General features: G+C 41.9%; 1 protein-coding gene across 1 annotated transcript in view; it reads left to right on the forward strand.

Moving 5' to 3' along the window:
• The window catches only part of col12a1a (collagen, type XII, alpha 1a), a 267,414-nt gene that overhangs the window by 87,053 nt on the left and 158,563 nt on the right, over positions 1 to 21,798 (forward strand). The window contains exons 17-26 of the mRNA XM_072580290.1: positions 172 to 321; positions 427 to 546; positions 2,059 to 2,223; positions 2,811 to 2,957; positions 5,445 to 5,584; positions 6,336 to 6,465; positions 7,602 to 7,747; positions 15,204 to 15,333; positions 17,190 to 17,329; positions 19,869 to 19,998. Coding sequence (XP_072436391.1) covers positions 172 to 321; positions 427 to 546; positions 2,059 to 2,223; positions 2,811 to 2,957; positions 5,445 to 5,584; positions 6,336 to 6,465; positions 7,602 to 7,747; positions 15,204 to 15,333; positions 17,190 to 17,329; positions 19,869 to 19,998 — 1,398 coding nt within the window. The remainder of the gene's footprint in view (positions 1 to 171; positions 322 to 426; positions 547 to 2,058; positions 2,224 to 2,810; positions 2,958 to 5,444; positions 5,585 to 6,335; positions 6,466 to 7,601; positions 7,748 to 15,203; positions 15,334 to 17,189; positions 17,330 to 19,868; positions 19,999 to 21,798) is intronic.

Raw genomic sequence — 21,798 nt, forward strand, 5'->3', positions numbered from 1 at the left:
TTGCTTAACCATATTCTAATGCAAATTGTCTTTTATGTTTTGTTGATTTATACATTTCATTCCTGAATAATAGTATCTGCTGCAGAATGTGCACATTTTTCTTCTTCTGAAGTAGGTTAAAAGTTTAGACCGGAGGTTTGTTCCTTAGTAACTGTTTTTTCACTGTGCCAGGGCTGCAGTGTACCACTAGGGCAGCTGCTGACATCGTGCTGCTTGTGGATGGATCTTGGAGTATTGGGCGACTTAATTTCCGACAGATCAGAAATTTCATCTCCAAGCTGGTTCAAGTCTTCGACATTGGTCCCAGAAGAGTACAGTTTGGTGAGCTCTCGCAGAGTCCTCCTTGATTCTGTCAATTTGCTATTTCATTTCCTCAAGCAACAAAATAAATTGACATGGCTCACTGCATTGTCTGAATGTCCTTAGGTCTGGCCCAGTACAGCGGAGACCCAAGGACCGAATGGAACCTTAATCAGCACAGGGACAAGAAGAGCTTACTCGATGCTGTAGCGGGTCTACCTTACAAAGGGGGCAACACCTTGACAGGTAGGCTGTTTTACCCTGTGGATCTGGATGATCTTGTGGAAACACAGGCCACTCAGCCTTTTGAGACTGTGCTGTCCTTCAGTGAGATCACAGCCGATTTGTAGCTGATTGTGACTTGAACCAGTCATGAGTGAAGACTAGCTATCACAGAATCACTGCTTCGACACTCTCTTTAGTGCATTCATGTCCTTCCTATAATGTGATGCCCAGGATTGTACACAATACTCCTGCTGAGGTCTCCCAAATGTCTTAAATAAGTTGAACATCACCTTTTTGCTCTTCCACTGAAAGTCCTTAGCAATAAAAATGAGTCTACTGTGTGTTACTCACTGCTCTCTCTACCTATTCTGCTACCTTCAATGATCTATACAGAACAACCTCAGTTATCTGAACGAGACGGGCGAGGTGTATTTTGTTAAGATAACTGATTGTTCGGATATCGAATTGTTCAGATAACAAATTGTTCGGATAACTGATTGCTCGGATAACAGATTGCTCAGATAACTGATTGTTTGGATTACTGATCTGATCATAAACAAAGGAAGCATTTACAGGACCCTGAGACATATTTGGAGAATCCGAAATTCAGATAATTGATGTGCCCTCCCTAACTTGGAAGTGAACTCCCTATTTCATTTTATCTTTCCATGTTTTTCTGACCAAAGTACATCTCCTCACACTTCTCTGCATGAACCTCATCTCTACCACCTCCCCTTCTACACCCCCAACTTCTCTATGTCCTTTTTGATTGCCACACTGTCTTCCTTATAGCTTACAATTCTTCCAAGCTCAGGTGGTTTCCCATGATCTTTACCTTTTAAAAAATTCACTTGTGGGATGTAGTGTCTCTGGCTGCACCAGCATCTATTGCCCATCCATCGTTGCCCTTGAGTAGGTGGTGGAAAGCTGCCTTCTTGAATCGCTGCAGTCCATGTGCAACAATGTCTTTAGGGAGGGAGTTCCACAATTTTGACCCAGCAACACTGAAGGGACAGCGATATACTTTCAGCTCAGGACGGTGAGTGGAGGGGAACTTACAGGTACTGGTGTTCCCATGTATCTGATGCCCTTGTCCTTCTAGATGGCAGTTGCCCTGGGTTTGGAACGTGCTTTCTCAGGGATTTGTCATGTGTTCAGAATATCTTTGCTACAATGCTAAACACAACCTGTACAATGACGGGGGAGCCATACTGTCAGACCCAGTGCACACCAAGGCAATATTGGCAGCCTTAGCTTGTAATGACTGACCAGAGTATAGCACAAGTTTAACCATTCTAACTCCGAAGTGAGGATGGTGATCTGTCTGTGCAGCCGTGAATTCTCCCAATGACTATTGATGCATTTTTCTGGACCCATGTTCTAATCTCTCTCACCTCGTAACTCAGAGCAGGGAACATCTTTTGCCAAAGCTTTCATCCAATTCCCATTCTCAATTTACTTCTCAAGTAACCCTCCTTCAATGATTGATGCAAGTTGCCGGTTTTTACCTTATCTTCTCACTGTTATTCTCAGGCATGGCTCTCAGCCACATATTGCAAAACAACTTCAATACTGATGCTGGTGCTCGTCCGAACGCACGTAAAATTGGTGTCCTCATCACTGATGGCAAGTCGCAAGATGATGTTGGCATTCCCTCCGATACCTTGCGCAACATGGGAGTGGAGCTGTATGCTGTTGGTGAGTTGGCATGGTGTGAAACAGAGTGGGAAACTGGAAGGAAGTGAAGGCAGTCAAGGTATTGAACGTAACTTGGGCAGAGCAGCAGATTCTCTAAGCTCAAGCAACTAGGGTGATATCACCATTCAAGTCTAACATTCTTTTCTAAAGTATAGCTAACCACTTGACATTTTATGATAAGCTGACACTTTTGCTGATACCAAAGGTCTTTTCCTATTTTTCAAATAAACTAAGTTTGATTTCTCAAATGTCTATGGTGGGACCCAAGCTTGCATCCTCTGGATTGCTAGATCAGTAATAACCACATTGTTAACAATATGTATCAATAATAGTTATACCTGCAGTATTACTTTTAATAAAGTGACTTTGCAATGGCATTCTTTGAAGAGGTAGTAAAAATCATAGTTTGTTAACTTTAGTGTTTAAGTTAGATATGCAATTCTGCTCTGAACACTGAGCTGTGGAAACTATCTCTGAAGCCATACTGGAGAACAATAGCCTGGGCATTGGATTGCTAGTCTGGTGACTGTACGACTGTACCACTTTCTTGAGTACTCACTGTTATCAAGTATGATGTTCTTCCTTAGGTATTAAGAATGCGGATGAAGCCGAATTGAAGCAGATTGCCACTGACCCAGACAGCATTCACGTGTACACCGTGGCTGATTTTGCTTTACTCACTGAAATTGTTGATGACCTGAGCACGAATCTCTGTAACAGTGTAAAGGGACCAGGTATGAACTATCATTTGAGAACTTGATTTTAGCAAACGCTGTGCAGAGAATCAGATTGCAGCAAAAGAATCCACTCAGCCCATTGTTCCTGTACTAGCTCTTGGAAAGAGATTTCTAATTCATCTGACTGCCCCATTAGCCTTCTAATTCCTTTGGTTTGCAAGTATCTATAATTCCCTTTTGATTCAAGCAGTCAAAATGGACCAATCAAGTTTCAATCTGCTGCCTACTGTTGGGTGGTTTTACAATGTCAAGACTGTACTGTGGTTAGGGTTTGGACTAGGATTCTTACCTTGGCTATCGGTTTATGAGGGACACGGACAGGGTGAATAAAAAAACAACTGTTCCCCTAAGTTGAAGGGATAATAACAAGGGGGCTTAATTTTAAAGAGAAAGGCTGGAGATTCAAAGGGCAATTGCAGAAAACCACTTTCACCCAGAGGGTGGTGGAGTCTGGAATGCATTGCCTGGGACAGTAATTGAGATATGAAGCTCACAACCTTAATAAAGCACTTGGATAAGCATTTGAACTGTTGTAACATTGGAGGCTATGGACTAGTGCAGGAAAGTGGGATGATTGTAGATTTAGTGGAACTTTGGCAGTACAGATTTGATGGGCCCAACAGAATAGCAAGCAGTTAAATTATGTGTATTTTTTCACATTTGATGACAATTTACACCATTAAAATGTTGAGAGGGAACAGGTCGTCTTAGGTTACCCGTGTTAAATAGCAGTGTGCTGACTGAATACTTCCATCATGCCTGTGTGAACGTGGAACTGGCAGATTTCTTTGGGAAGCAGGAGACAGATACAGGCAGAGGGGAAGCAGGTATGGAAAGCCAATAGCTGCTCCTTTGGTCGAAAATTATTCTGGAAAATAATCAGTGTTAGGCCTAAGTGATGTTTACTTCACACAAGCAAATTAATTACCTTGCTGCCTCTATCAAGTTTAAAATAGCAAATTCTGGCTAATGAGGCAAAACAGTCAATGTCAACATTCCTTTGCATTGAGCCATACCCAATAATACAGCCTAAATTCCAATTTTTGGCCTGCCTTCAGTTAGTTGGACTTCAGCCCTGGACTATAAACTGATCGTGTCAGAATGTGTGAAATTACGGAGATTATCAATTGTTGAACCTTCTGAGTTTAGGGCTTAGCTCATGGAAATGTTCAGAATGGATATGGGTAGATTTCTGATCTTACAGGTGTGGAGCAATTTTGGCTTCTGTGAAAGTGGGAGGGGCATGGAATGAATATTATAGTGGGAAAAGTGAAGGGCCAGTGTGCCTGCTATGCTGTGCAAACTAATTGTGGGCTCTGGTGCATGGTATTAAAACAGAGCCCCAATGTGAGAACATTTATGAGTTGGTGTCAGTCACCTCAATAATTGCAAAGGGAGAGCAGCAAAGTGACAAAGCATTAATGAAATGTACCTCCAGAAGGCAATTCAGAAATTTAGGATGAATAATCTTTTTAATACCACTAAATGATCTATCAAGTTAAAAAAATCACACAACACCAGTTATAGTCCAACAGGTTTATTTGGAAGCACTAGCTTTTGGAGCACTGCTCCGAATTGACAACCACTTGATGAAGGAGCAATGCTCCGAAAGCTAGTGCTTCCAAATAAACCTATTGGACTACAACCTCGTGTTGTGTGATTTTTAATTTTGTACATCCCAGTCCAACACTGTCATCTCCAAAAAATGATCTATCAATATCATACTATTTCTCCAGGTAATTATTGGGAACAAATTGTACAGCTGCAATGCTACCAGTACCGGCACAATAGGCTGAATGGCCTCCATCTGCACCATAATAGTTGTGTACAGTGCTATAAGAAGGGTTGTAGAAAATAATAATACATACATTTCAAAAGGAAATGGTTAAAAGGTAATGTCATCAATATAAATAAACAGGTAATATAAAGTAGATATGTAAATCCAGAAGTTTATTTTGAGCAACTCAATGAATTTAAACAATTTAGAGCATTTTTAGTTGTCGGAAATCTGTCTTTACCTAATGGTAGATCCTGTAATTAAGATTCATTCTCTGGACATGAGTGTTGATGACGAGGCTAGTATTTACTATCCATTTCCTAACTACCCTTGAGGAAATGGTGACGGGCCATTTTCTGAAACCTCTACAGTTCAGCTGGTGACATTGCTGCCTCATGCTGTTATAGAGAGGTCTAGGAATTTGATCTATCGACAATGGAGGAATGAGAATACATGTCCAATTCAGGGGAGCATGGAACTTGGAGGAGTTCTTGGAAATAATCGTGTTTTCTTGCAACTGCTACCCTTGACTTTCCAGGTGCCGGAGAGTGCAAAATTTGGGAGGTGCAGCTGAAGGAACTTTAGCAAGAGGCTCGGGATTGTCCATCAGACAGGTTGGGGGCTATGAGAAATTAGTGGGTGCTAAGCTAGCGGGGTGAGTACTAGAGGGATGTACTCATACTGTCTCTTGACATTTGCTGTCGTAGGTGACTTGAATCCTCCAACAAACCTGGTTACCTCTGAGGCAACTCATCACACCTTCCGGGTAACTTGGGATCACTCTGATTCAAACTTTGATCGGTACAGGGTGGAATACCAACCAGTGGCTGGAGGGAAACCTGAAGAGGTTAGTAAACTGCTTTCCAAGTGTTGTATAAATATCAATAAAATCAAATTGAGAGAGCTGTTAAGAGTTCAAACATTGGTCTAAGTTTAGTAAATATATACATTTATTTATTATTATGCATTTGATTCCTCCTCCTGCTGCACCCACCCCCCGCTGCCCAGCCCCCACACCCAGCATGCTGAGCTGGGCTGTCTAACAGTGGCCTCTGTGTTGTGGGGAATGCTGTTACAGAAAAGTCACCTAATTGTATATTCAAAACATATGTGGTCTCCTTGAGTTCACAGGGATAAGAGAGAGTTGTTTTAACATTGCTACTTGCGAGTCAGAGCACTTCCAAACTTCAGCTGTGATCGTTGTGGACCCTGCAATGATTAAGTCTGGAGTGGGCTCAGACTGGAGTGGAAATGCAGTGTCAGATAGACACATGTAGCCTCTTTCCGAGCTGAGGCAGAGATTTTATGGTTGCCCTCACCCTGTGTGGCTGCAGTAGTGAACGCAGTTGTGTCAACTTCCTCTTCCGACTCTTTCAATAAAAGCATGAAGCCATTTCTGTCAACTGGCTTCTTAACTAATGCAGACACTGGGGATTTCATGCTGCCATTTCACTTATCAATAAATATGCGTCAGAATCAAAGATTCAAAACTTCAGATTGTGTACGGAACCACACATCCAGCCTTCCTCCTGTTGCTTGCATTGTTTTACTGTCCCAGTTCATGGCCATATTTGGATGATGGCGATGTGCTCTTTCAGGTGTTAGTAAATGGAAGAACCAAGACCACAGTATTGAGAAACCTGCAGCCTGACACGGAATATGTTGTCAATGTGTACGGACTGCTGGAAGGAGAAGTCAGTGAACCTCTTATGGGAACAGAGACCACACGTGAGCCAGATATTATCCACTTGTTTTTACTTTATTACGAGGTCTATGTAACAAAAAAATGTTTGTCAAACCTTTATGATTGTTTTGTTTGAAATCGCTTGATTGTAATGGCAGAACATCCACAGAAACTTGGCTTCAAGCTATTTGTAACTGTTGATGTAGTGAAAACGTTCCAGGTCTTTCTTGTCTGGCATATTTCCCTAAACGAAGAGATCAGCCACACAATTTTTCTGGTGCCTCTCTAGCTCTGTTTTGAGTCAGTATCAACATGCCCGTCAGTGATGCAGGGAGCAAAACTCGTACAGTTAGCTATGTTTTTCAGTGTACAAGTTAAAGTACATTGCCGGGGCATTGCAGAGGGAGCTCTACTCTGCAACTAACTAGTCATAGAGTCAAATAGAGTCAAATAGAGTCATAGAGTCATAGAGTCAAGTGAAATAGGCCCTTCAGCGCAACCTGTTCATGCAGCCCAGTTTTCAGAATTAAATCGTTTCATTTGCCTGCATTTGGTCTGTATCCCTCCTTGGAGATATTGAGGTCTGCAGATGCTAGAAAGTCTGAGTTGATAAAGTGTGGAGCTGGAAAAAGCACCGCAGAGGAGCAGGGGAGTTGATATTTCAGGTTGGAACCTTCCATTAGGACTCCCCCGCATTTCCATCCAGACCTATCCCTTTCATGTATCTGTTTAAATGCTTCTGAAAGGAAGAAATTGTACTTGCTTTCACCACTACCTCTGGCAGACCATTCTAGACATTCACCACCCTCTGTGCAAAAACATTGCCCCGTGGACCCTTTGTGTCTCACGTTTCTGACCTTAAACCTATGTCATCTAATTTTATACTCCACTACCATAGGGTAGAGCTATTATCTGCCTACCCTATCTAGTGTGCTGCCCCTGACAGGGCAAGTCTTTGACTCTGAAACTCACACAGTGGTTCCCCAGCAATGGTTTTCATCGTCTTCCTCTCAGTGCCATTGTGACTTGGAATTTCAAGGCTCCTTTTTGCTAGTCAGAAAATCCATCTCAAGATACCTGAAAGGTGCTGGATGTCAGATAAGAGGGTATCACTTTGTGAGTTGACAAATGGCTTTCTTAGCAATTACTTCTTCATGATTTTTAAACTCTCTTTTGATAGTGCCCATTCCTGGTGTGAGAAATCTAAATGTCTACGATATTACCCCGACCACGATGAATGTCAGATGGGAGCCAGCTCGTGGTGCCTCGGGATATATGCTGCTCTACACACCGATGAATGCCAGTCAGCCAGCTGTACAGAAAGAGGTATCGGAAAATACGATTTAATTTCCCTGGCTCCTTCAGGCATTACCAATCAAATTCCATCCTGATTATTAACTCAAACCAGCTTCTGTGTGATCTGTATTTTGCTTGTGTGTGGACTGAGTGGAGAAGACAAAGAAGCAATTTACTATTCATTCTCAGGGTTAGGGTCATTGGCAAAGCCAGTACTTATTGTTCATCTCCCAGTTGTCCCTGAGGAGCTGGTGGTTGTGGTGGAAATTCTTCCTCAACCACAGGGGCTTTGCACAGCTAAAAAGACTGCTAGCCCACATCTAGGCAGCTAAAACCCAACCACATTTATGGGTGGGACTGGAGTCACAAATAAACTCAGCTCAGTTATTTCCCTGGAGACATTGTTAAAAGAGTTGGACTTCTGATGAATATTGACATGTTTTAAATTAAACTTCAATTTGCCAACGACCATACTGGGAGTTCACTACTTTGTGAGGATTACTGATCACGTTCCATAATAATTAGGCTACTGTAATTCTATCCTTGCATAAAACAACTGGAGCTGCATTGCAACATCCCTTTGGCAATTTATTTTATCAGTTTCAAATACAAAATGGCCTGGTCCTGTGAGGCAGCAGTGCTAACCACTGAGCCATTCTGTGTATATCATCAACATTACATAACACAATTAATAATTGCCACTAGATTCCAATGCCAGATGATTGAGTTGTTGCATTTAGATTTCCACAAACTACTGTGGCACGATTTGAACCCATGACCTAAGGGTCTCTAAGTTGTAGAGTGGTGATATTACCACCACACCATCATCTCCCAAGTCCACCTTGGCACTTAGGGAGTTTAAATTCAGCTAACAAACCAAACAATTTTGAATAAAGCGAAGATCAGTAATACTGACATTACAAAGAAATTAATAGTTAGGTGAAGTGGAGGAAAGGCGTTTCCTTCTAGTTCACCTGACAAAGGAGCACCGTTCTGAAAGCTTGTGATTTCGTATAAACCACTTGGACTATGACCTGGTGTCAAGTGACTTCTGATTTTGTCTGCCCCAGTCCAATACTGGCACCTCCATGTCTTGAAATGAACGGATCAATATATCTTTAAAAAATCAGTTTCACAACTGTCCCTTCAGGGTGGAAAATGAGTTGACCTTATGAGTCCTATGAAATGGCCAAGTGACCCATGCAGTTAAATTCAAAGAGGTGATTCATTCCCCATTACCTCAAGGAAAAGTGGGAACGAGAATACTGGAACAGCCTGATCCCATGAAGGAGTGAAGAAAGTAAATAAGATAACAAGGAATAGGCGAAGTAGTAGATGATTTAACCCACGGAGCCTGCTCCATCAACCAGTAAGATCATGAGTGACCCACTTGCTCCATAACACCTGACTTCTTTGCAGATTAAAAAAAAGTCTGTTTACCTCAACCCTGAATATTTCAATGACTCTAACTCTGCAGTTCTGTATGAAAGAAAATTTCAATACTCATGGACGCTCTGAGAGATCACTTCTTTTCTTCCACTTTAAATGGGGCCCTTTTACTTTGAAGCAATACCCCTAAGTTTTAGATTCCCAATGAGAGGAAACCTCCACCCCGTCAAGACCCCTTCAAATCTTATATGTTTCACTGAGATCACCCCTTATTCTGCTGAACTCCAACAAGTATAGTTCCAATCAGCTCAACCTATTCTTGTAAGAAAATCCCTTCACTGCCGGAACTGCTTTCAATGCAATTAGTGGTGGACAAAGAGAATCAACAGCGGAAGAATATTGCCCGGGTATACACATGGTCAATGTGTTTGAAAATGTTTTCAGTGAAAAAGTGCTCAAATGCCCAAAATGCTTGACATTACTCAACTTGTTTCTGAGATCCTTGCCATCTTCGATCCTGGTGTCCTGTCTGTTTGGTTCATCTCTCATAACACTGAGGGAAGGGAACTCCTCTCAGTGCAAGACATATGCGTTAGATTAATCTGTTCCATGTTCCAAGCTGTTCTCGGACAGCTATGAACACTAGCTGTACTCAATGTGTGTGTTGGATCCCCCAAATATGTCTTATTAAGACAAATCAACTAATTTGGTTAGCCCCTATCTTATTCAGCTTTATCCTAATCAGTTGTTGGAAGGAAGTAACTACACCAGCATGAAATAGCATAAGCTACCAATAGCCTGCCCACATCAGTTTGAATCCTATCAAAAGTCACTTGACCCAGACATGACACAAGCTGAAGTAAACTGGAAAAGCAAGAGTAGGTCTCCTCAACTTCACAGCAACATTCAACCAAGTGTGTAACCAGTGCGTCCTGTTGTAATGGAGGGTAATTGTTGACAGTAGGAAGCCCTCTGAGTGTGGGGTCATGGAGCCCATGGTAGTGTGATTGGATTGGTAATTCGGTGCTGCATGTTAATACTCTGGGGTCAGGGGTTCAAATTGCACCATCGCAGTTTAAATTCACTTAATTGATAGATCTACACTAAAAGCTAGTCTCAGTAATGGCAGCCAGGAAACTATCATTGATTTGTGGAAAAAAAAATCTTGTTCACTCATACCTTTTGGGGAAGGAGGTCTGCTGTCATTACCCATTTGGCCTCCATGTGAGTCCAGATCCACAGCAATGCAAGTCTGAACAAGGCACTGAGATAGCTGAGCAAGTTCAAAGGCTGTGAGATAAGGGCAAGAAATCCTGGCTTTGCCAGTGATGCCCGCCTCCCTTGAGAGAGTTAAGGGAAAAATAATTCTGACTTGATGAGATTGAGAAATGCTTGTCATGCAGCTCCAGAGCATCAGTGGTGGAGTTCCTCAGCCAAGTGCCTTTGGGCCTTGCATCCTGATCTGCTTCATATGAGTTTTCTCTGATTCTGTATTGTTCAGCTCCACTTATAACACTATCCAGAATGAATCAGCCCATTCCATGCTCGAACTGGCACCCTGTTCAGAGGAAGAAAGCATTTATGCTACAGTTTTGAACAATGGCCAGCCCAAAGCAGAGAAAGTTGAGCCTTCTCCCCTATCACCAATCTCTTGAGTGTTCTATTGACCATAAGGGGGACTTAATCCAACCCTCTTGGCTACATCCAAGGCAGAGGCTTGAGCTCTATTCATCTTCCACTGTATATATGCTCAGTCGTGCCTGGATGAATACAAATCAACATTCCCTAAAAAGAATTGCAGTGTTTTCTCAAGGACAGTTAAGAATGTGCAATAATTGCTGTTACAGCCAATGAAGCTGATATCCCAGGAATGCATATAAAAAGGAATACAACTGCTGATCACTCTTGCTACTACAATTACTAATCATTGTTGCATTGCGGTTGCAGTATATATGATCAATAGGAGTCACTGTATTAACACACCCACCCTTGCTTACTACTGGGCCACCTTTCCTATAGAGAAGGACAAGGATTGCAATGTTGTTGGCACAGTGTCCCCTTGTAGGTCACAAACCACCGACTTGGGTACATGTCATTGCTCCTTTATTGCTATTGGGTCAATGTCCTGGAGATTATTCCGCAAGAACTCCAGCAGTTCAGGAACAATGCCAATCAGTATCTGCTTGGGATGCCACTGTCAACACAGAAACACATTATTAGCAATATCCAGGCCTGAATGACCTATCATTAACTTCCAGCCCTGCTTCCTGTGATCTTGATATCCAGCTCAGTGATATGATCCCTTTATCTCGCTCTCTGACCTACCTACCTCCTGCAGCTTGGATGATTTTCCTAAAATCTATTTGAAAGGTGCATATTCTACCCCTATATAAGGTATGGTTTCTTTGAAGGTTCCTTAATGTACTTTTGGGAAGGAAACTGCCACCTTTAACTGGTCTGGCCTACACGTGGCTCTAGACTCACAGTAACATAGTTGACCCTTGTCTGTCCTCTGGGCAATTAGGGATGGGTAACAAATGCTGGCCTAGCCAGTGACACCCTCATCCTGTGAATGAATAAAGAAAAGAAAACTGAATTCAGCCATCCCCTTTGCCAACTAATGATACTTTGGTACATGATGAATTAATGTTAGTTCTGTTTGTAATGCCTAACGATTGTTGAAAATGTTTGGACTTTGATTGTGAGGGGGAGCTGGTGGTATCATGACAATGCCACTAGACTAGTAATGTAGAGAAGGGCTTTTGCCTCAAACGTCGATTCTCCTGCTCCTCGGATGCTGCCTGACCTGCTGTGCTTTTCCAGCACCACACTCTTGACTCTAATCTCCAGTGTCTGCACTCCTCACTTTCACCTAGTAATTTAGAGACCCAAGCAATTGTTCTGGGTCATGGATTCTAATCCCACCATGGCAGACAATGACATTTGAATAAAATAATGTAGAATTAAAAGCCAGCCTTATGATGGGCAGATAACTAACAATTGTTGTAACATACATCATTTAATGCCCTTTAAGAAGGAAATCTGCCATCTTTACTCTGATAAACATGTGACTCCAGAGCTAAAACAAAGTGACCTACTCTTAACTCCCTTCTGAAATAGTCCAGAGGATCAATCAGTTTGAGGGCAACTAGGGATGGACGACAAATGCTGGCAATACTTACATTCCATATGAGAATTTTTAAAAAAACAGTGATATTAAAGAACTGCTTTGCTTGATTAATGTTTTTTTTCAGAAAACAATGAACAACAAGCAATGTCACTGGCAGTGAAACATGATCTTGAGCTACAGTCTCCACAGTATTTCATCCTGTGTTAAGAAACAGCTAACCAGTTTCACTCACGGTCTGCCTCACATCACATTCAGTTTTATTGCTCAGACAGCCACAATCTTTAGTCATAATCTCTCTCACTCTCTCTCTCTTTTAAGAGATTTTAACACATGCAAATATTTTCCCATTTAAGTGACTTAGCTTGTGAAAACAGAATTACACATGCACTAAGTGGGCCCGTTAAACTTTAGCCAAACCTCTCTGAAACGTTTACAGAGTGCCTAACACATCATTGTGTGACCCTATGCAGAGCATAAGCAGCACTTCAGCTCCACTTTGACTTTGGCATGCGTCTCACTTGAGAAAGGCAGAATCATCAAAGTTGTAGGGAGGCCAGCCACAGAGTTAATGTTGGTCAATATAATTAGGTGATTTATGTCTTGAACTTCAGAACTGTTGAGTAAGAATTTATAGGAGAACTCCTTCAGTCCTGAATTGTCAGCAATGGCTTAGTGTCAGACGAGGTTATAGTTTCTAATCCCTTCTCTAGTGGCTTGGACATATAATTCAGGCTAGAAGTTGGAAATGCTGAATCTCAAATGAGGTATTAAACTGTGTCCTTACCAGTTGGATGCAAAAGATTATACGTAATTTTAAAGAAAGGATTGGGGAGTTTTCTCCAGTTCCAGCCTAAAAGAGTCATTCAGGCACAGAATCCTAATCCCAAACTAAACTAGTCTCACCTACCTGCTCCTGGTCCATATCCCTCAAAACCTTTACTTTTCGTGAATGAATCCAAATGACTTTTAAAAGTTGTAATTGTACCCACATCCACTATTTCCACAGGAAGTTCATCCCACACGCAAACCACCTTCAATGTAAATAAATTGCCCCCATGTTAACTCTTTCTCCTCACACTTTAAAAATGTCCCCCCCCCCACCTGGTCTTAAAATCTCCCACCATAGGGCAAAGACAACTACCATTTACACTATCTAAACCTCTCATTTTATAAACTTCTATAAGGTCGCCCCCTCAACCTCCTATGATCCAATGAAAAAGTCCCAGCCTATCCAGTTTATAACTCAAACTTTCCATACTTGGCAATGTCCGGATAAATCTCTTCTGAACTCCCTCCAGCTTAATAATATCCATCCTATAAACCAAAAAGAATTTCAAATGCTGCAAATGTGAAACAAAAACAGACATTGCTACAAAACCTCAGCAGGTCTGGCAGCATCTGTAGAGAGAAATCAGAGTTAACATTTCAGGCCCAGTGACTCTTCCTCAGAATTGATGGTAGATAGGAAAAGGATTTTTTTTTATACAGAAGATAGAGTGGAGGAGGAGGAGAAAAAGGATTGGTGGAGATAGAGCTCAAAGACAGAGAAAAACAGTTAGACAAAGGAATATTAAAAGTCAGTCTGAGGAAATGAGTAGCTGCTAATGGGGACGATTAGTGGCTGACAATGGGTAGTGTGTAGTAGCAGCCCATGTAATAACAGGCCGGGTGTACAGGAGGTGAGAGATAATATGGGGAAATATACTCAAACCCTAAAACTCAATGGTCCAGAAGGCTGCAGAGTTCTCAAGTGATAAATGAGGTGTTGTTCTGATGTAAGTTTACTCGCTGAGCTGGAAGGTTTGGTTTCAGATGTTTCATCACCATACTAGATAATATCATCAATGAGCCTTTGGACGAAGCACTGGTGGTATGGTCCACTTTCTATTTATGTGTTTTGGTTGCTCTGAGATTGGCTGGAGCACTGCAGCATAAAGATAATTTATATTTGATATAATCTGTTCCCAAAATGCTTTACAGTCAATGAAATAAATTGTGAAGATCAGGGTAGAATTTTACAAGGTGCCTGGCTCCCAACTTCCTCAACTATTAATAGGCTTCTGCCCTTCAACAACAGGAAGCCCATCTTAGAGAGCTGCTGATCTATCAGAGGCCTGTGTCTCTTAAACATTTTGGGACAGAGACATGTGGTATTGGATTGGAATTTAGTAAATATAATGAAGTTCTGAGAGGAGCTCAGCTCACAGGCCCAGGCAAGATGGCAGGCTGGGGTGTGGGGGTATAGTTGTGACGCACTTTGGGTAGAGGGGTTGAGAGGTCAGTGGGATGAAGGCAACTCAGTTGCGAGTTGGAAGGCAGCAAAACCTCAGATAGGACATTTGGTAATTTTGGGGGGGATACCCTCTCCCTTTGCCTGGCAACAACCCAAAATGGTGGGTTGATGGCACCTTTTCTGTCATTGGTTAAATCCCAGGAACAGTGGAAGCAGTCTTTTTTGGGAACTAATTGCCTGCTGAAGGACTTCAATTGACCCATTCCTGGAGGGGGCACCTGACAGCACACTCACTGCTGATATAGTTGTGGTGTTTGGTGGGGCCAGGTGGGTACGAAAAAGGCATGCTTGATTTAACGAGTGCCCTCACCTCCATTCTTCAAACCTGTTGAAGTGGGTGCACAAAGTCTAGCCCATTAACATGGGAATATGATGCGAATAGGGAAAAATGGCTGCTAATCTATGCACATCAAGCTCCCAAACACAGCAATGTGCTGACAGCCAAACAATCCGTTCTTTAATGACATTGGTTGCTGGATCAATATTACTCACACACATATTCAACTTCATGTAGTAAGTGTCACACAGAAGATCAGTTGGAAAGAAAAACAAAGATTGATGCATGAAATTGTCATCAATTTCATTGTGATTTAAAGTGAGTTTGTAATAATGCTGCTCTTTTTTCTTCATTATCCCCCATAATATTTACAAGTGATTGATCTTTTCTCTTGCAGTTGAAAGTTGGCCCTGACAACACTGATGTGAGGCTGGACAATTTATTTCCCAACACTGAGTATACCCTTACAATTCATGCCTTGTACGAAGATGTCCCCAGTGATCCACTGAGTGTGCAGGCAACTACCTGTAAGATATTTTAATTACACAGTCTTTTGCAGATTTTCACCCATCAATGCAAAATTAACCACGAACCTTTGTGTTTCAAATTCGAGTATCTATCTTTTCAATAACAAAGTTTATCCATTTCATTGAGCAAAACAGCATCTTTGTTTAGCAGTTTCACAGTCCAGGCCATGCAGGTGGAAGCAGGAAGATAGACAAGGGCCAGAGAGAAGTGAGCAGGTAAACCTATGGTAGACAGAGCTCAGAGTGCCCTCTCCCTTGTACCCTTTGGATGAAAAGAAATCCATCTGGAATTGGAACTCATGGAAGCACAGTGGAATTTGTTTCCTTGCTGTTATGTTATGAAAGATAAGCATACAGATACTGGAAACATGGAATGAAGAGACATGAATAGGACTGAAAGGAATAGATGAGAGTATCACACATAATGATAGAGAAGCGATGGAAATATTAAGAAGAATGATCTTACATTGGAATTTATCTAGGAAATAGAATAGATAGATATTTCAGTGAATTATGCGCAGTGCTGATCACCATATTGTCAAAAGGATATAGAAGAATACAGAAGGATGAAGAGCTCTCTTCGGAGGGTTGGTGCAGACTCAATGGGCCAAATGGCTTTTCTTCTGCACTGTTGGGATTCTATGTTTCTTGGATTCATTGGAGAGGCTGCAGAGGATGTTTCTGAAGCCGATACCAAATATGTGTCAGTATCCATTTCAGAAAAGGATTAGCAAGCTGGTCTCTTTTATCATGGGTTCAGAAAAGGTTGAAGGGTCCCCAAAAGAGATCTTTACATTATAATGGGTTTTGATAGAGTGGGTACAGAGAGATTGATTCCTTTTGTGGGAAGCGCTCAGTTAGAGGTCTTCAAGATAACGTAGTCACCAAGACATTGGTAGGTGAAAAAAACTTATTTCTTAAGATGGATGTTCTCAGCACAGGCAGTGCTTAAAGTAAATAATGCAGATATATTTAAGGAAAGGCTCAACAAGAATATGTGGAAGAAAGGAATGAAGGATAATGGTCATAGATTTAAATGTGAATGGTGATGGGAGGAATCTCAAGGGAAGCATAACATGAGCATAGGAGAAAGTGAGGACTGCTGGAGATCAGAGTTGAGAGTGTGGTGCTGGAAAAGCACAGCAGGTCAGGCAGCATCCGAGGAGCAGGAGAATCGATGTTTCAGGCATAAGCTCTTCATCAGGAATGAAGAAGAGATTATGCCCAAAAAGTCGATTTTCCTGCTTTCCTGTTGAAGGGCTTATGCCTGAAACGTCGATTCTCCTGCTCCTTGGATGCTGCCTGACCTGCACGACACTCTTGACTCTGATCTCCAGCATCTGCAGTCCTCACTTTCTCCTCGTAATATGGGCATCGCCTGGTTGAGTCAGATAGTCTAATTCTATGCTGTATGTCATGTATAATCCTGCACAAAGTAATGAGAAGACAAATGTAATATTGACTTTTATCATATGGTGGCTATCACATGTGTTTAATGGTGTGTTCGGGTGCAAATCTCAGAATGGTTCTAATTCATCCTTGAAAGCTTCACTTTCTTCAGATATCCTTGTATTTTTTTCAGAGTAAAAATCGATTCCACTGTGACAAGTTAAAGACAAATTCTAGTTTTTTGAGAGTTATTTTAGTCTCTGAAAGATTATTGCAGAGATTAGTTTAACATCAGTGTGAAAAATTAGATGTTCTCAGAGGAATTTAAACACATTCTGGAAGGAGCCACATACTGTAGCCACAGTGTGTCATGTCAAAACTCAGTACCTGATTTTGTTTTGACTTGCTTCATGGTATTTTGTCACCTGTTTTTCTCTGTTGAGCTCTGTTTCATTCTGTCTCCACAGTGCCACTGGGTGGACCCAGGAATATCTGGTTTTCCGATGTCACTCACAGTCACTTACGGGCCCACTGGGATCCTGCACCAGGCAAAGTGCTTAAATATGTGATTAAATACAATGAAGTGGGTGATGAGACCGTCAAGGAGGTGAGGTGATATGTTCCATTGCAGAGTAACATGATTTTAAAAAATTTCTTTGTATATTTGTTGCCCGCTTTATCTTAAAAAAAGTTTTAAGGTTCTTGTTAAGTTAGGGCATGAAAGGTTATTGGGATAGATGGAAATACTCAGATCAGCTATGATTTTATTAAATGGTGGAGCTGGTTAGAAATAGGGAGTATTAAAAATAAATCAAAGACCTGTGTAGATGCTGTAGATCTGATACAAACAAAAGTTGGAAATTTCTGGAGAAACTCAGCAGGTCTGGCAGCAGTTGTGAAGAGAAAGCAGTCAATTAGCTCAGTGGGCTGGATGGTTTGCAATGTAGAATCTGTGCGACTGTGGGTTCAGTTCCTATCCTGACTGAAGTTACAATGAAGGCCCCTCTTCCCCTCGCCTGAGGTGTGTAAAGAATTAACGTGACCCTTCTTCAAAACTGTTGGGTTTCTGCAGCAGTTTCCATGTTTAAAAATAGGAAGCCTTGTGGCAACTGTGCAAGGCATTAATAAGATAGCTGTTTTGCTGTCCATATTTAATGAGGGAGATCCTTGCATTGTATACAGTTCAGAGAAGGTCCTCATGGGTTATTCGTGGGATAAAGGATTTAGTTTGAGAGGAAAGGTTGGGCAGATTTGGCTTGGAATCACTGGAGTTTGCAAGAATGAAAGGTGACCTTATTTGTACATCTAAGACACAGCTGTACCATGACAGAGTAGCTGCTGAGAGAATATTTAAGCTTGTAGGGGAATCAAGAGCTTTCATTGGTCTTCCATTTAAGATGCATTTGTCATGAGAGAAGGTCATTAATCCTGAGACAAAGCTATAAATCACACAACTCCAGGTTATAGTCCGATTCTGTGTCTTATGATTTTATTCTCCACAACCACCTGATGAAGGGACAGTGCTCTGAAAGCTAGTGCTTCCAAACAAACCTGTTGTATTATAACCTGGTGTTCTGTGGTTTTTAACTTTGTCCACTCCAGGCTCCTCCACATCATTAATCCTTTGAAATGTGTACCCAGAGAGGAATAAAAGTTGGATCATTGTATATATTTAATAATCTACAAAAGAAAGTCAAAGGTTATAGGCTGCAAGATTGAGTTCGGGCAGGATCTTAATGAATGATGGAGCAGACTCAGAGGCCAATTAGTCCACTGCTGTTCTTTTTCTGATGACCTTACATTCCTACAACAACCTAACATTTTCATTATCACTTTTATTGATATGATATTGACAATGTAATCAGAATTCAAATCCTCAAACTCTCCACAGTGAGATTTGAATGCCCAAGCTCTGGATTATTCATCTAAGCTTGTGGAGAAATTAAATTTGAGTCAAAAATAATCTCTAAATAAGGACGAGTTGTGTCAATGTCCTACCAATCGTTTCCAAAGGAAGTCCATCACTAGCTTCTCAAGGGGCAACAGGGAATGGACTAACTACCTATCTTGTCAGTGATGACTACATTCTGAGATGAAATAATCAAAATGGCCAGCATATTTTCTTCCCTTGAGAGGATGGTGTTGGAGTGCCTTCATAAGTTGCCATTTAGGGAGTCAATTAGCTCAGTTGGTTGAATGGCTTGCAATTAAGAATGACAGCAACAATGTGGGTTCAACTCCTGTAGTGACTGAGGTTACAGTGAGGGTCTCGCCTTCTCAACCTGTCCTCTCACCTGATGTGTGGTGACCCTCAGGTTAAACCAATACCAGTTGTCTATCTCTGATGAGCATGTGGGACTATAATGCCTATACTTTTAATTTGCCAGTCACAGTCGGATATGACTGAGAGTGTTGCTAGACTAGAGGAGAGTGATGAAGCAAACCACAAGTTGGAAAACAAGACTCAGAATTAAAGAGAACATGATTAGGATGGGTGGTGGGAAACAACAAAATGCAAACACTGGCAAACGGAGTGAACTTAGTTACATGAGTTGACCCAAAGAAAAGCATATCTCTTAAACCAGATCGTATGGAATCTGAAACTTGTCACTAAGCAACTCAGTTATGACAAGAACATTCTTCCTGGGTAGTTATACAATTCCGTAGACTGGGTGAGTTTGTTGGAGAAAGACAAATAAGCTCCAATAGACTTCTCCCATTGTCCCTTTGTGATTCCAGGGGAGGTGATGGCTTAGTGGTATTATTGCTGGACTCTTAATCTAGAGACTCAGATAATGTTCTGGGGACCCAGGTTTGAAACCTGCCACAGCAGATGGTGGGGTTTGAATTCAACGAATATCTGAAATTAAGAGCTACGATGATGAGGAATCGATTGTTGGGAAAAATCCATCTGGGTCACTAATGCCCTTTATGGAAGGAAACTGCCATCTTTCCATGGTCTGGCCTCCAGGTGACCCCAGACCCATAGCAATGTGGTTGGCTCTTAACTGCCCTCTGGGCAATCAATGGTGGCCCAGCCCTCATCCCATGAATGAATTTTAAAAAAAACTTTACATTACATTTTGCTATGAATTCACTCTGTTACCTGAACAAGTGTAACCAATATCTTTTCTTCAACCCGATAGGTGGAAATCCCCGGCAATGAGAACTCAGTGCCACTATCAGGCCTTGCGTCACAGACGGAGTATAAGGTTGCAGTTACTGCGGTACATGATCATGGCCCCTCAGCTCCCCTGATTGGGAGAGAAAACACCTGTAAGTGAGACACTTCAGTCAAAATATTGAGGGCTTCCATTGAGCCTGTAACAGATCGAATAGTTTCAGGCACACTGAGAAGCAAGGAAGGCTTTGATTGTTCATCTTGGAGCAGGGAATGTGAGCAGGAGATCAAATGGAGGTGCTCAAAATCATGAAGCACTCCAATATAGTAAAGGAGGAAAGATCATTTTGCGTCATTAACCAATGGACACCAAATTTTTGATAGTTGACAACAACCAGTAGAACAGAGAAGGATTTTGTTTTAACCCAGTGAGCTGTTCTGATCAGGATCATGCTGACTGAATAAGTGGTGGAAGCAAGTTCAACAGTAGCTTTCAAGTAGGAATTAGATAAATACTTCGAACCATAACATTGTTACAGCGCAGAAGGATGCCATTTGGCTCATTATGTCTGTGTATTGACTTTTTAAAGTGAGTACCTCAACTAAGTTCTAGTCTAGAACTTTGCCTGTACACCCACTATTCAAATAAATATCCAATTTCTGTGATCATCTCTGTCAATATGTTGCTGAAGTCTAACTTACAACGACAGCAGGCTGTTAGGTTAGTTGTATGATAGGTTATCCCCCACATCCATGCCACCTCCTAATGCCCCCGTGATAAAACAATTATCCAATGCACAGAGATGTTTTATTCTCCCCAGATTCATGTCTCCACTGAAAGTGACCTAGACCCTTTTGGATGCTTAGTTCATCAGAAGAGTTGGTTCCTTGATCTTTGAGTTAATCTCACTGGGTGAAATGTGGTGCCCTTCCCCATGACAGGCTTGTTGAGGGGCTGGTGTTTAATCAGTTGATTGGGGAGTCTGCTGCAAAGGCCCCCTGGATGGCTCAGCCACCCAATGCCAACTGAGAATTTCAAGTGGGTCTTTAATATCTGCTACAGGGCCTCATCCTGCTCCAGGCAAGTTTGAACCCAGACACAGTAGAGGTTTTGTGGACTGGAAGCTCAATGAACAAATGTGTGCGAGGTTGCTTGCATGTTCTCCTTGTGGGAAACGGAGGAATGGTGGGTGTAGTAGAGGTGGGTGACAGCAGTTGAGGAAGGTGTGGAATCTCTGTTGCTCAAAATCACTTCAGATCGGAAGTGTCTAATTGAAGGACTTGACATCAGACAGCAGGAAGCCCTCTGCTGACAACATACTCATCACCTGTGATCTCCAAGCCTTGAGTATCCTCCATGCCCCCCTTCATTACTCAGCTGTGGCCTGTATCCTGATAATGGCTGTAATACTCCCAGCAACAATTGCTTTCTCTGTGCCACCGCTGCTCTTCAATAGATCTGGTCAGCCAGCAAACCCTCGGGTCATTGATCCAGTATAGTGCCTAATGATGATGATAATACCCTAACAGAGGAGACAAGGGGCCTCTCACTGTCTCTGTAGCCAGGGAACCAGAACCCTTCCAACCTCCATTCAATACCATCCACTCGCTCAGCAAGTAGTGTGCTGAGTGGAAAGTTCGCATTGCACACCTGATCAAGGAATGGTTAAAAACTAACTGAAGTTCCTCCAGTGTCTGAATATTCCATTTACTCAATGTAAACAACCATGTTGAGATGGACATAATTCAATAGAAACTGGAAGTTTCATAAGACACAGTTTCCATCTCATAAGACTCCTCAGATTTCCCATGTCTGATACTGCCAACACCAGTATTTGTTGCTTATCCCTCATTGCCTTGGTGATGGTGATGGTGAGCCACCATTTTGAACCACTGGAGTCCTCAGAGTACTTATGTCCATCTATGGTGCTATTACAGGGGACCGACAGTGAAGG

Source organism: Chiloscyllium punctatum, chromosome 11 (genome assembly GCF_047496795.1).
Source record: "Chiloscyllium punctatum isolate Juve2018m chromosome 11, sChiPun1.3, whole genome shotgun sequence".
In the NCBI taxonomy this organism is placed as follows: domain Eukaryota; kingdom Metazoa; phylum Chordata; class Chondrichthyes; order Orectolobiformes; family Hemiscylliidae; genus Chiloscyllium; species Chiloscyllium punctatum.